Source organism: Aedes aegypti, chromosome 1, assembly GCF_002204515.2.
Source record: "Aedes aegypti strain LVP_AGWG chromosome 1, AaegL5.0 Primary Assembly, whole genome shotgun sequence".
NCBI classification, from domain to species: Eukaryota; Metazoa; Arthropoda; class Insecta; order Diptera; family Culicidae; genus Aedes; species Aedes aegypti.
The window spans coordinates 285,093,213-285,108,442 of NC_035107.1; the positions used below are offsets into that span (position 1 = coordinate 285,093,213).

At 37.0% G+C, this 15,230-nt stretch overlaps 1 protein-coding gene across 3 annotated transcripts in view; it reads right to left on the minus strand.

Annotated features, from left to right (window-relative positions):
• LOC5575947 overlaps positions 1-15,230 on the minus strand; it is a 547,305-nt gene that overhangs the window by 428,437 nt on the left and 103,638 nt on the right. For all 3 annotated transcript variants that reach the window (XM_021838036.1, XM_021838035.1, XM_021838034.1), the window contains exon 3: positions 138-290. In XM_021838036.1, the coding sequence (XP_021693728.1) occupies positions 138-290 (153 nt within the window). The remainder of the gene's footprint in view (positions 1-137; positions 291-15,230) is intronic.

Here is a 15,230-nt window from a genome sequence, read left to right on the forward strand (position 1 = left end):
ATAATTCCGATAAAGTGTGTCAGATTTGGTCATAAAAGAAGATCTGATGGGAAATCTTTTGGCAAGATGTGTTACCATAAGTACCTCATCAATACGGTTCCACCGGAATGAGTTCCATCGTACAGCACTCTACTTACCTTTCCCACACTTGTCGACGCGGTTGGTAGCCGGTAGATCGGGTTCGCAGCGACACACGTGCTCTTCCGGATCACATATACCTCCGGTAAAGCTACACTCTTCAGAAGGGTCACACTTGTCACCGTACAGGACACTACGGGCCGGAGGAGGCTCTGTAAAATGTTGAACGAAAATCCGATCGTAATCGTGAAATTGATGGACGTTAGAACATTTTGATAGAATATTCTCATGAGGACATTCAAAATGTTCGGATTTTGATATTGTGCTTAGTGCGTGCTAAAATAAAAAGCTACAAAAGCTGTAAAGTAGTGCTTGGGAGAGAAAGCGCACTGCTCACGCCGGTGCAATTTTTGCATTTTGAACCCGTTTTCGGAGCAGCTTGAACTTGTCAAGCCTATCCATGAAATTTGAATATATGAACACCTGAGTCGGGTTGACCTGCAGTTAAACAACTCAAACATTGATAGTTGCATCGTGCAATTTTTTAACCGTTTGAGACAATTTGCTATTTTAGACGGTATTAACAATAAGGTATACAAAATAGGCCTCTGCACTGCTTTGATTTTGTATGGGATTTTGACTTTTACTGGCCTTGTTGTTTACAAATTTCATGAAAGAGTGAAAGGGAGAGGTACATTTTTGTGCAGAGCCCTATAGGTATGCTCCACGCCATTCACTTTTAAGGCTACCAAAATCGTTTTTGAATTGTTTACTTTTTATGTGGAAATTTGGAAATGTTTTTTTCTATGAGAGGCGATTAAGGTGAAAGTTCATTGAGCAAGTAAACATAATGTTGCCACCCACTCGAGCCACCCGCTAAAGCACCCTCTCGAGCCACCCAACAAGGCGGAGCACAATGTTATGCGCGTCGGCCAAAAGTAAATCAACACGTTCCATGTATACCTCCACCCACAGAATTATGTAGGCAGAATTACTAGCACACGTTTCATACAAAAGTATTATTGTCGGTATGAATTCATCAACAACTTCATAAAAGCTCAAAATCATAATTTATTTCATTTGGTAGTGATAACATGTTTTTTGACCAAAATTATAAGCATTTTTCACACCATGCGTGTGTTGTTTACTTTTTTGGCAGTTTTTTCCTCTCTTCTCTCGCTTCTCACGGACGGAGAAAGTTGCCATCAGTATGCATTTGAATTCTACAGTCAATTGTACTGTATAATATCTTATATTTATTTTTGCTGTTGAATTGCGTCGTACATTGTTTTTCTCACGCATAAAAATGTTTTGCAACACTTGTGGCATTGTTCACCTTTTGAGTGTTACGAAATTGTAAAATACGTGGTTGTAGCAAGTGTATGAATATCCAAAAAGTTTTAGTTCCAAACATAAAAACTGACATCACTTCCAATCAGTGAGAGCGGCGCATCCGATTCATAAACAATGTTGGCTAAGTGAATTCGCGTTCCGGTGCTGTTTTCGAGCACAAATTGACGAATATAAGTGATTTATTGCTCCCAGGAGCATTGTGCCCGAAAAATCAAAGTGTTTCAAGTATTGCATTAGATTTTTGAAGTGCTACGGTGAGTAGAAATGCGATTAAAAGTGAGTTTTGAGAACGGGCACCGAAAAGCCCGCAATCAATATCTCGGTGCGTGAAGAAGAAGTGATTCGGTAGAGCGTGGTATTTTTTAACACAAACCACAGCAATAACTACGTGTTTGCATTCAAAAACCGGTAATTTATGAAAAACACATTATGGAATGCTTTCAGTTAAGAAACCACCCCTCTACAATAAGGTTAGTAACTTCAAATAGTCATTTTTGTGATCGCTCTCGAAAACACTGTGAGAAGCGTGGGAGGAGGGAGCGGAAAGTGAAGGGGGAAGTAAGGTGTCATATTAGAGGCCATTTTGGTACTCATGGAGATATGTCCTTAAATTGACAGATACATCGTATGAAGGATTTAACTACAACACCATGTGGACAAATTGCGGAGGCGCGTTTAGTCCCGACGGCGTATTTTATACATAGTTCCCCTATTCACATTTTATGAGGAATGAAAGTCCAATCAAATCGTTTTACGACCAGCCATCAAAATCGGGGTTTACTCCAGGAAACGAAGGACATCAGGAAAACTGATTTCCAGGCTCTTGATTCGACTACATGAAGTATAAGATATTGTATCGCCGTAACTTTTAAATAACTAGTCAAGCTTCCAAAATTGCTGGCGGGCAGGCAAAATAGCAACAGAATCGACTCGCAAGGACGAAAAACGAAACCCCAAAATCGATTTCGCCCCGTTGACCACAGGGAAGCTCAATTTCCGGGTGACAAATTTTGCCCGGCACAGCAGCATTGCCACACTTATCGGCTTTTGAAAAGATGCGATTTTCTTTGCTCGACGTTCTTCCGCCGCGGAAGAAGGAAAGAAGTCGGACGAAGAAAAACTGACGGCGAAAATATCGGCGAGCTTTTCCCTGATGCAAGAAGGAAAGCCATAAATCACGAGTACACACTGCGCAATCCGGCTTCGAGAGTATCATTATTGTGCTCGGGTGGTGGTGTTTCATAAAAGCTTTTGACTGTTGTTGGCGGGTATTTGCTTTTTTCTGTTAGACAACAATGGGCGAGGAAAGCATCGGGCACGAAAACACTGCTGAATAATGGTAACCATCAATAATCGATGGTTCGCCATTATATTAGAACAGATTTTGTTACTGATCTATATAAGGTGAAGATGAATCGAAGCCAAAGCTCAAATTTTCAGAAGCACGGATCTGGAGAACCAAACAGCCGTTTGAGCTGAAAACCTAATCGATTGGTCACCATCAGCTAGTGACCAATCGATTAAGTTTTCAGCTTAAACGGATGTTTGGTTCTCCAGATCCGTGCTTCTGAAAATTTGAACTTTGGCTTCGATTCATCTTCACCATAAACGTTTCAGAAAAGCAAGTGCATTCAGGTGCACGTCAAGTTTATGGTTTTCTTTAGCAAAAAAATCGCATCATATTTGATGACTGGAACGAGAAGTTACTGCAAAATTGCTAATGGAAGTGCGTTCTCCAACATACACTGAAAACATCTTTTCGTATTCCTTCTTAAGGTGACTTGTTGTATTTTCGACAGATTTGTTCTCTTCGTCATGGGTGATTTGTCAAAAGCTATTGAGTTCGCAATTTGCATCAATACTTATAGCATATAAAAGTATTTTACTGCCAAATTATGGAAGCTTTGGCCAGAAGTTTTCCAACATACATTGTTAGAACAATCCAAGGTTATCTGTCAAATCGTACACTTCAGATAAATAATCAGAACTTAAAGATTTCCTGTAAGAGCTGGTGTTTTTGAAGGCAGCATTTTAGAACCAATATTATACATTATTTTCACAACTGGCTTACCTGAGTTACCTCATGGATGTCAAAAATCTTCGTGTTGTGTGCGTGAATAGCCAAAGCGTAAATACGTCATACATTCTTCGTGTTCGGAATCCAGTTCACGTGACCAAATTGCTCAACACAGCCACTCTACTCGACGGAATGAAAATCACCATAGTACCTCATTCTCGGCTCAACAGCAGCAAATGCGTAATCTCGTCGTTCGATGCCATCCACTACTCAGAGGCAGAAGCTCTTGAAAAACTTCGCTAACATATTTGCCACTAGCACCGAAGAGCCAGTTATGCGGAATAACCCAGTATGTGGCCAGGTCATCCAAAACCTTTTGAACTATTTTTCTATTGACTTGACTTTGACTTCTTCTTGACTTCATCAAGTTTGATATGTCGCAAGATAGGTCTCAGGATCGCCAATATAATGTCCACTTCCTCAGTGCGCATCGTACCTTCGTGCTGTGCGTACACGAATTCTCTCTGCTCTTGGAAGTTTTCTTAAAAACTACCTAAAGCAATAAAACAGTACTTTTCAGTGCTACAAAAACAGTTCTTTTCAGTGCTAAAATTAAAAACGGTACTTTTCAGTGCTGCTAACACAGTACTTTTCAGTACTATTTTTTCTACTATTGATCCCTTTACGATCCTTCGATTTTTCGTTGGACCCGTTGACGAAAGCTAGCGGTGGTAATCCTTCTTGGACACCGTCTTGGGAAAAAACCTCTTGAAGGTCACGTCTTCTTTCGTTTATTAATTAAACATGGTATCAACAACAAACAAAAGGAAGGGTAAATCTCTGAATTAAATACTTCCTTCCAAAAAAGTGGGTTTTAAAACTGTCACTACACGTGGCAAGAATGGAAGAAAGGACGTTTCCCCGGAATGCGAACTTTCTTCTAAGGGTGAAATGAATAATTGTATCGAAATGAGCAATCAGTTCGATGCTCTAGACAAATTTTCCGAACACCAAATCGAAGTAGCCTCTAGCCCAGGCTCTTTGATTCAAGTGAGGAAGCAAAGAGTACCGCCTATCGTGGTCAGTTGTTCCGAATTTGGGGGATTTAGGCAGGAGATCTTGAACTCCATTAGGGGAATCCAGGTTTCCTTCCAAATCGCAAAGAAAGGAGACTGTCGCGTTATGCCGGAAACTCTTAAAGATCGTGAACTTCTTCTCAGACATCTTGAAGAGAAGAAGCACAAATTTTTTACTTATGACGACAAAACTGAACGTTTGTTCAAAGTTGTCTTGAAAGGTCTCTCAAGTGACTATAAATCACCTGAAGAGATCAAAAATGGAATAAATGATTTACTTGGATTTTCCCCAGTCCAAGTAATCATTATGAAAAAGAGAACCCAATCTGGCATTGTCTGGAAAGGGCTTTCTCAAGAATATTATTTAGTTCACTTCAACAAAAAAGAACTAAATAATATTAAAGCTTTAGAAAAAGCAAAACTTTTGTTTGATGTCCGTGTGACATGGGAACATTTCCAGAAACCTAGATGAAATTACCAGAACCCCACTCAGTGCCGTCGGTGCCAAAAGTGGGGTCATGGTACAAAAAATTGTCGCATGGATTCTAAATGCATGATTTGCGGAGATTCTTCTCACGCCAAGGACGTCTGTCCAGTGAAGGAAGATACCGATAAATTCTTTTGCGTCAATTGCAAGGGAAATCATAAGTCTAACTATTGGTCTTGCCCTTCGCGCAATAGAGTCATTGAGGCTCGTGCCAGGCAGATGAAAGATAATATCCGTTACTATAACGGTCGTTTCCGGAATTTCCCTGGTAGAGTATCGAACAATACTCATTTTTCAGTTAACGATCGCTTGGTCATGAATCATACCCATCAGGAAGATCATAATCATGCTCATTCACAAACTAATTTTAATCCGTCGGGTAGCCGTTCGAATCTTTCAATTTCGAATGTATCTACCCACGGAAAATCCTTTGCCGATATCGTAGCAGGAAATTTGAACTCCTCCCCTGTTCGTTCCATGAGTACCCATTACACTTGTTTCAAATCAAATGGAAAAAACCTTACCGCCACAAGTAACTCTTACTCAGCTTCTTCGTCTACCGAAAATTCTAATGGGAAATCATCAAATGGACCCACTTCAAGTGATATGTCTGCCTCAGATTTTAATTTTCTTACTGAACAATTGAATCTAATGATTGATGCAATGTTCAAAGCCACCACTATGACTGAAGCAGTCCAAGTTGGTGTAAAATTTACAAATCAAATTGTTATTGGATTACGTTTTTCTAATGGATCCAAATAATAATTTAAATATTTTAAATTGGAATGGTAAAGAGCAAACTTTAGGTGTTTCTGTTGAAACACAGTTTGGTAAATATACTTTCATAGCTGCCTATTTGCCTTTTCAATGCTCTGGACAGCAAATTAATTTGCTCCAAAATGACTTGCGAAAATTGACTCGCAATAAGTCAAATTGTTTTGTCATTGGTGACTTTAATGCCAAACATCGGTCATGGAATAATTCTCAAAGTAATTCCAACGGCAGAATTTTATTTGATGAGTGCTCTTCAGGATATTTCTCAATTCAATACCCTGATAGCCCTACATGTTTTTCCTCTTCTAGAAATCCATCTACGATTGACTTGGTCTTAACCGACTCTAGTCATCTGTGTAGCCAATTAGTTACTCATGCTGATTTTGATTCTGATCATGTCCCTATTACATTTCAAATATCCCAAGAAGCGGTTCTCAATCCTATCAGCTCCACTTTCAATTATTTTCGAGCCGACTGGAATATACATGAAACATTTATTGACTCTAATCTTGATGTTAATATTCCCTTACAAACAAAACTTGATATTGACAATGCTCTTGAAACTTTAACAAATTCCATTGTTGAAGCCAGGAACATTGCAATTCCAAAATGTGAAGTAAAATCCGTGATTATAGACGATGATCTTAAGCTTTTGATCCGTCTTAAAAACGTGAGGAGAAGGCAATTTCAACGCACTCGCGATCCTGCTATGAAAATTATATGGCAAGATTTGCAGAAAGAAATCATGAAACGTTTTTTCACAATTAAGAAACAAAAATTTTGATAAAAAAAATTCTCAATTGGACCCTGGCTCTAAGCCCTTTTGGAAATTATCTAAAATCTTGAAAAAACCTCAGAAGCCAATACCGGCATTGAAAGAGGAAAACAAATTATTACTAACTAATGGCGAAAAAGCTCAAAAACTTGCTATGCAGTTTGAAAGTGCGCACAATTTTAATTTAGGACTTACTAGTCCAATTGAAGATCAAGTTACTCAGGACTTCGAAAATATTCTCAATCAAGAGAACGTTTTCGAAAATGCCTGGGAGACTGATTTGGAAGAAGTGGGAACTATTATTAAAAAAAATCAAAAATATGAAAGCTCCTGGCGATGATGGAATTTTCTACATCCTCATCAAGAAACTTCCAGAAAGTAGCTTATCATTTTTAGTTGATATATTTAACAAATGTTTTTAATTAGCATATTTTCCTGACAAATGGAAAAATGCTAAGGTTGTTCCAATTTTAAAACCAGACAAAAATCCTGCAGAAGCTTCTAGCTATCGTCCAATCAGTTTGCTTTTCTCCACCAGTAAACTTTTTTAAAAGGTCATTTTGAACAGAATGATGGTCCACATAAACGAAAATTCAATTTTTGCCAATGAACAGTTCGGATTCCGCCATGGACATTCGATCACTCATCAACTTTTACGTGTAACAAATTTGATCCGTTCCAACAAATCTGAAGGCTATTCTACTGGTCTTGTTCTTCTAGACATAGAAAAAGCATTCGACAGTGTTTGGCATGAAGGTTTGATCGTAAAATTGAAAAACTTTACATTGTTAGAATAATTCAAAGTTATCTGTCAAATCGTACACTTCAGGTTAATTATCAGAACTCCAGATCTGAAAGACTTCCTGTAAGAGCTGGTGTTCCGCAAGGCAGCATTTTGGGACCAATATCATACAATATTTTAACATCTGACTTACCTGAGTTACCTCAGGGATGTCAAAAATCTTTGTTTGCGGATGACACAGGCCTCTCCGCCAAAGAACGAAGCCTGCGTGTCATCTGTAGTCGATTGCAAAAAAGTTTGGATATTTTTTCTTCATACTTGCAAAAATGGAAGATTTCTCCTAATGCTTCCAAAAATCAACTAATAATATTTCCACATAAACCAAAAGCTCTTTATTTGAAACCTTCAAGTAGACATGTTGTCACGATGAGAGGGGTTCCAATAAACTGGTCAGATGAAGTTAAGTATCTAGGGCTCATGCTAGATAAGAATTTAACTTTCAAAAATCACATTGAGGGCATTCAAGCCAAATGTAATATATATGTAAAATGTCTCTGACCCCTTATTAATAGAAAATCAAAACTTTATCTTAAAAATAAGCTTTTGATATTCAAACAAATTTTCAGGCCAGCCATGTAGTATGCTGTACCAATATGGACTAGCTGTTGTAATACCAGGAAGAAAGCTCTGCAGGGAATTCAAAATAAAATTTTGAAAATGATTCTGAGGCTTCCTCCCTGGTATAGTACCAATGAGTTACATAGAATATCCAATGTTGAAACATTGGAACAAATGTCAAATAAAATAATTAATTATTTCAGGCAAAAATCGTTAAAATCTTCTATTGCCACGATTAATGCGTTATATGTTCAGGTTAAGTTAGGTTAAGTATATTCAAAGCTTTTTTTCTCTTATAAGCAGGTGAAATCAACTCACCTGTAAAAAATCTGAACTGCTACGGCAAATGAAATGTAATATGTTGTTAACAAAATGTTAATAAAATCTTAAATTTGTTTTACCGAATTAGGATGATAGTGTTGACTAATAACACAGAACACCTAGATGTAAGAAATGAATGTAATGTTTGGAATGATACTAAAAAAATTTAAAAAAAAATTGCTATTTGCCCTCGACTGGGGCTCCGTCGGAAATATGGGAAAATTTATTTAAGGCTTTCTGCAGCAGAGATCCTTTCAAGTATTGATAGGAAACACGCGTTCAAAAATGTTTCAAGAAGAAGCAGGAGTGCCACATGGCTCCGTTCAGGCAGTAACACTTTTTCTAATAGCCATGAATTCTATCTTTGAAGACTTCGAGACTACCGAAAGGCATTTTCATAATTGTCTATGCAGATGACATAATAATAGTTGTCGCTGGAAAAAGTTCGAAAATAATTCGAAGGAAACGGCAAGCAGCCGTTCGAGCGGTCGCTAAATGAGCAGAAAACGTTATATTCACCATGGCTGCTGAGAAATGCTCTAAAATACACTGCTGCATTTTCAGACATCACCCATGGAAAACCCCAGTAACAATAGGACAATGTGAAATACCCTACAAAACAGAGCGGCGAATACTCGGTGTCATAATTGACAGCAAATGTAATTTCAAAGCGCATTTACAATAAAGAGGGAAACGGAGTGCAAAATAAGAATAATCAAAGCAATAAGCGGTAGGCACAAATCAAACAACCGAAAATCTCTCTAAAATATCGCTTGCAGCATAGGTATTAGCAAACTCTTGTATGGATTAGAAATTACCATGCGCTCATAAATAGATTTGATTAATCTCCTTAGTCCAGTGTACAACAGTGTAATTCGTTCGAAGGGTTCTCCGGTTTTTTCTTCTGAGGCCGCAGCAATTCCCAACCGTTATCCTAACTGACTCAGCCAGTGACTCAGCATTAGAGAACCCACAACAGAAACATTCCATCATCCAAGAAATCGAGGCTGCAATCTCATCCAACACCACGCTCTGCTGGATACCTGGACATTGTGGCATCAAAGGCAGACCGCCTTGCTGACCAAGGGAGAAACTCCAGAATGTGGAGCCTAAGCATTCCAGGAATCGATGCACGACGAAGTATACAACAATGTGTCTACGAATCGTAACAGAACCAATGGTTCATGAATCGTGACCTTTTTCTTCGAAAAATAAAGGTAGACATAGAGAAGTGGAATGATCGAAAATTGCAAGGGAACAACAAATTATATTGCGACTCAGAGTCGGACACACTCGAGTAACACATCCACACTACATATCAAACACCTGCAGGCCAATATGTCCGGCATGTGCAGTGCCTATTACTGTGGAACATCTTCTTGTTAACTGCAAGGAGCTAGAATTAGATAGGGCTAATATAAATTTACAAACCAGTATCGCGGGCATTCTGCAAAGCTCTGAAGTTGAAGAAACAAAATTGATAGCATTCTTAAAGAAAACCGATTTGAACACAAAAATCTAATTGATGTTTATAGTAATAAGTTACTATAAACTTTGTTCTCATATTCCCACATAAACCCAAAAGTTTTTTATTTGATACCTTCAAGTAGACTTGAGAGAGATTAACTCTAAAGAACCACATTGAAACGTGTCTGTAACCACTTATGATCATGAAATTGAAGCTTTGTCTTTTAGAACAAGCTCTTGATCTTCAAATCAATTTTCAAGCCTTTTATCTTTGTTCAGCATTTGTTCCAATGTTTCAACATCAGTTTTTCTATTTAAGTCAGTAGTTACAAAAAGAGCAAGGTAGATCAAAAGTTTGACCTTAATAGAATAATCAATTTTTCCAGAAAAAAGTATAACAGTTGAAAATTAATAAATACCACACAGTTAACCTGCAACATATTGGCTACATTTTACCTCATATTATTACATATTCACTCATTTTTGGTTATGTAATGTCAGTGTAATGTAGTGTCAGTGAGATGTCTAGTGTTGATGAGATTCTCTACTTCTTTACTGGGATTCTTCCAGTAATTTCTCCAAAGATTTCTCCGAGAACTTTTCAAGCTCCAGGGATTCTTTCAAAGTTTTCTTCAAACGTATTCTCCTGATATTCGTATAGAGCTTCCTCCAGAAATCTTTCCAGAGATTTCCCCAAGGATTCCACCAGGAAAATCTCTACAAAAAATATTGGCTTTGTTCAGGAATTCTTCCATGCATCTCACAGAATCGCTGCAAAAATTTCTACAAGCATACTTGCAAAAACTGGCCCTCTCAAGATTCCTCCAAAAATTATTCCAGAGATTTCTTCAGGGATTCCTCTAAGGATTCCACTAGGAATTTCTTCGGAGTTGGTGCCAGGAATTCCTCAAGAGATTCTACAAGATTTCCATTTAAGAATTCTCCTAGACATATCTCTAGAAAAATTGCTACATGGAATACTCCAAAGATTTTTCAAAGTAATCCTCCAAAAAGATTTTGAAGAAGAGATTTTTCTGGAGGTATCATTGCAGAAAATAAAGATTGGTTCGTAGTTCTAACGAACAATTTTATCAAATAAAAGCAGAAGTAAGTATGGAACTTGATACCAATATTTGGAAACTTTAAGCCCTCGCTGGAATTATGCGACAAAAGCCTCTTTCGAGCGAGAGGACACTTGTTCCCAGCACGTTAGGCTATTTTATACTTAAATTTTGATGACACTAAACTATGGTAGAATGTGGTTTGCTTGCACAAATTACTTGCTCTTTCGTCACTTGCCTCTACTGTAGGTAGATGGCTCCACAATATAAAACGCAGAGGATCTTCATAAAATCGGACTAAATACGACGTCTATAAAACGCGCACTCTCTCGGTCGAAAGCGGTAAAAGTAGTGATGGGAACAACGACGATGACACGGCCATCAGCGCGCATTGAGATGGGATGGATGCTGATGAAAGCAAACCGTATGAATAATGGAGCAAGAACCCAAAGACCGTTGTCAGAGGCTTTGGGAGCTCAAAACACCATGATATTGCGGTGTCTAACGAGTTGCCAAAAGTTATGAGACACTCGCAGGCTGTACTCTGTAGCATAAAAGCTCCATCACATTATGCTTCACATAGTTTGGTTTAATTACAGGTTCTGTTGCAATTTTCGACGGATAGTTTAGCAATAGAGTATAGCGGGGCAAAAGTTGGACTTTAGAGGAATGATCAATATTTCTAGAAAAGCTAAAACAAATTAAGGGCAAGTTTTTGAATCTAGTGTAGTACAAGAGTTTGTTAACTGAAAAACAAAATATCGATACTTTTGTGTTAGGAATACCTTTTACCTGCCATAAAATGATGATTTCAGAGAAATACACAATAAATTTTGATGAAAAAAATTACCCTAAACAGCAGTTTATTCCAAAAGTAAAACTTGAAATTTTTATGACTTCTTTTTGTGCAAGATCGGGCTTGTTTCGCTATATATAAAGATAATCGTATATTTTAGAAAATGTTCAAGTTTTTCTGATAGATTATACATGGCTCAAACTTTTGCCCCGCTAATTCGAACTTTTGCCCCACTTAAGACCAAAATTAGTTTCCAAACGTGTATGCAAAAACTGATACACCATAAAGCATCCTTACGATAGACCTTGCAGCAACGTTACATTAAAAAATAATTAGATTTGTGTATTCATATTATTCCATGCAGCGGAAATATGATAAAAAAAATTCACGTGTAAAATCTACAAATAGTTATATTTTTTCCAGATCAAAATTGGTTCCTATGAAATTTGAACAAAAATCTCTGACTAGGACAGCATTCGAACCATCATGACAGTCATAATATTTGTTTTAAATTGAGCCACAAATTATAAAAAGAAACTTTTTCCCCACTTTACTCTAAACTAGCACACGAAGATACGGAAAAGTTTCTCAAGAATTTGTTTCTCGCTGATGGCGTTGAAGCTCCGTACTTTCGTGCGATAACGACGAAACATAATTCGCCATACACTGGCTGCTCTAATGCCCACCGTGGGGAGCAATAATATTCGGAATATGTGAACATTGTATGAAGGGATAAACAAGAGAATGAAATACAAGACTCGTGGGGTGGGACGTGTGTCTCAAAATTTATCTTCCCATTTTGTAGCAAACAATAAATTGTGGGTCACATTTTATGCGGCCGACTTCTCTTAAACGCCGTGCACTTATTAACGAATAGAATGACAAATTGTGTATATTCACCACTTTTCTATTTACCAGATTCTCACTAATATGATATCTTAATCTCTAAAAATAAGAAAAGATACTGGACGTCTTCTAACGAAAATATTTGAAAAAATTGTATAAGGAACATGGATAAATCATTGAAGAAATATATGAAAATTTTTTGTAGGATGAAATGGATGAAATTAAAAAAAAAGCCTGAACAAATCATTGAAAAAAAACGCATAATTGTCCTATGTGAATAGGAATCCAAGCAAACATGGGACTGACATGTGTTTATGGGCAGATTTGGGACGTAACGCTAGAAAAAGAAGAAATCTCTCGAATGAAACGATTAATACAGTAATACAGAAAAATTTCTTAAAAAGAGTTCATGGGACGAAACTGAAAAACTTTATTATTTTAAGAATTTTCTCCAGGATATCATTCATTGAATGTTGATTGAATGTTTTATCAATTCTTTCCGAAATCCATTAGATTCCTCCAGGAAGAACTTTTATTCGGTACCGTAAAACGGGGTAACTTTGATAATGCGGGTAACTTTGATAGTGCGAGACGCACAACATATTAAACGAAATAACAAAGTTTCTGTTAATCAGTTAAGCAAAACGAATGCAAAAGTAAAGAGTATTAGTATGACACTTCATGTCAAAGCTATTTTCATTGGAATCAAGTGCATTTGAGGCTTTTTATACGAATATTAAAAATTGACACAATTTTAACATTTTTGAAACGCTTACAAACAATCTGTTCTACGATCACTTTTTAGTGTAGTTTTGAATAGTTGGCCACTTATCTTTGACAGCCTAGTTATCATAGAACTTGAATACGGTCTCAAATCTCTTAGCGAATAGCATTTTCACAAACTGGGACCATTTTTGTAATCTAAGACAGAAATTTCCATATAACGTTAAACGCCTAGAGGTATGCAATGCCCTACAAATGTTCGTTATTCATTCAATTTTGTTCGAATCTTACTCCATTATCAAAGTTACCCCAAAACAGAAAACCAACTTTCGATTATATGAAAAATTATATATCCATTCATAATAAATCTTTTGGAAATCTATCGACTGCAATCGATAGCTAAGATGCCAGTACTTGTTTTAAAAATATAAATTATTATTCAGCAAGCATAAATATTCAAGTTTTCTTCGAAAAAACTATCAAAGTTACCCCATTTTACGGTACCAGATTTTCTAGACTGGGCTTCAGAAATACCTTAGCAATTCTTCCAGGAGTTCTTCAAGGGATTCTACAAGGAATTTCTTCAAGGATTATTCCAGAAATTTTTGCAGGAATAATTTTATAAGGATTCCTTTAGCAATTTTGCCAGGTGCTTCTGTCGAAATGCCTCCAACGATTCCACCATATTTTCATCCAATAAAATCTTGATCAAATCGAAGGATTTCTCAGAAAACTTTTCCAGGAATCATTACTCCTTCAACGATTCTTTCAAAAATTCTTCTAGCGATTTCTTCTTATATTCCTCCACAAATTTTTCCAGAAATACATTAAAAATTACTTCAGATATTTCATCAGAAATTCCTCAAGTAGCCCTCTCGATGTTTTGCTAGGATTTATTTCTTAGATTTTCTCCAGAGATCACTCCAGTAGGCGAATTCCGACGCGTATTTTCTTCGAAGAAAAGGAAATTTTCTTGCTGATGAGTAATGGAAGAAAATTTCTTCTCCTCGAAGAAATTGTTCGCCGGAATTCACCTACAGGAATGCTTCCGGAGATTCTACCGAAAATTCATCAAAGGATTCTACAAGAAATAACTTCATAAATTCCTATAGAAACTCCTCTAGAATTTCCTTCAGAAATTCTCCCAGGAAATTTACAACATGAATTATTCGTATGATTTTTCCAGGTTATCTTTCAGGGATTCCCTTTAAAATTTCTTTAGAGATTCGTTATGGGCCTCTAAAAAATCCTCCGGGGTTTCCTCTAAGAATTTCTCTATTAATTTCTACAGAAATTTCCCATGAATTTATGCAGGGATTTCATCAAATGGAATAAAAAATCCTCCAGGTTTCCACCAGCATTTTTTTTTATTCAGATATTCTTCCTGAAACTCCCTTCCTGAAGAAGTTGTTTGATAAATCTCTGGATAAGTTCCTGGAGGCATTCTTGGAGCAATCTCTTGAGACGTTGAAAAAAAATGTAGAGTAATCCTCGGTGAAATATCTGAAAAATAAATCCTGGAGAAATTCTTACATGAGCCTATGAAGTGATTCCCGAGAAAATTTTTGGAGGAATTCCTGAAGAAATGCCTGGAACATAAAGCATGGTTTTCGGCTGAGCAATCTTTAGAATGCGTGGATGAAAACCATGTTTCATTAAAATATACTGTCAATTCTCTACCAGCTCATCCCTGGAACAATTTCTAGAGGAAACCATTAGAAATTTTGTGGAGCCTTGGAGGAATTCATGAAAAAAAAAACTGGAGAAATCTCTGCGAGAATCCCTGTATAGATTTTCTTAGAGTAATCCCTGGAGAGTCTAAGTTGATTACTGAAGGACTCCAGGAGGCATCTCTGGAGGAATCCTAAGAAAATCCTTGGAGGTATCTCAGGAAGCATCACTGTAGAGATTTTGCTGGTGGAAAAATCCCAGGAAAACCTTTTGCAAAATTTTTTTCTGAAAAAAACCCTGTAATTTTCCTTAGAGAAATTCATTGAGATTTTTTTGTAGAAATCCCAGGAACAATTTCGGAGGGATCCATTAAGAGATTTTCCAAAAGGAATTGTTGTAGAGATTTTACTGGAGGAATTTTTGTA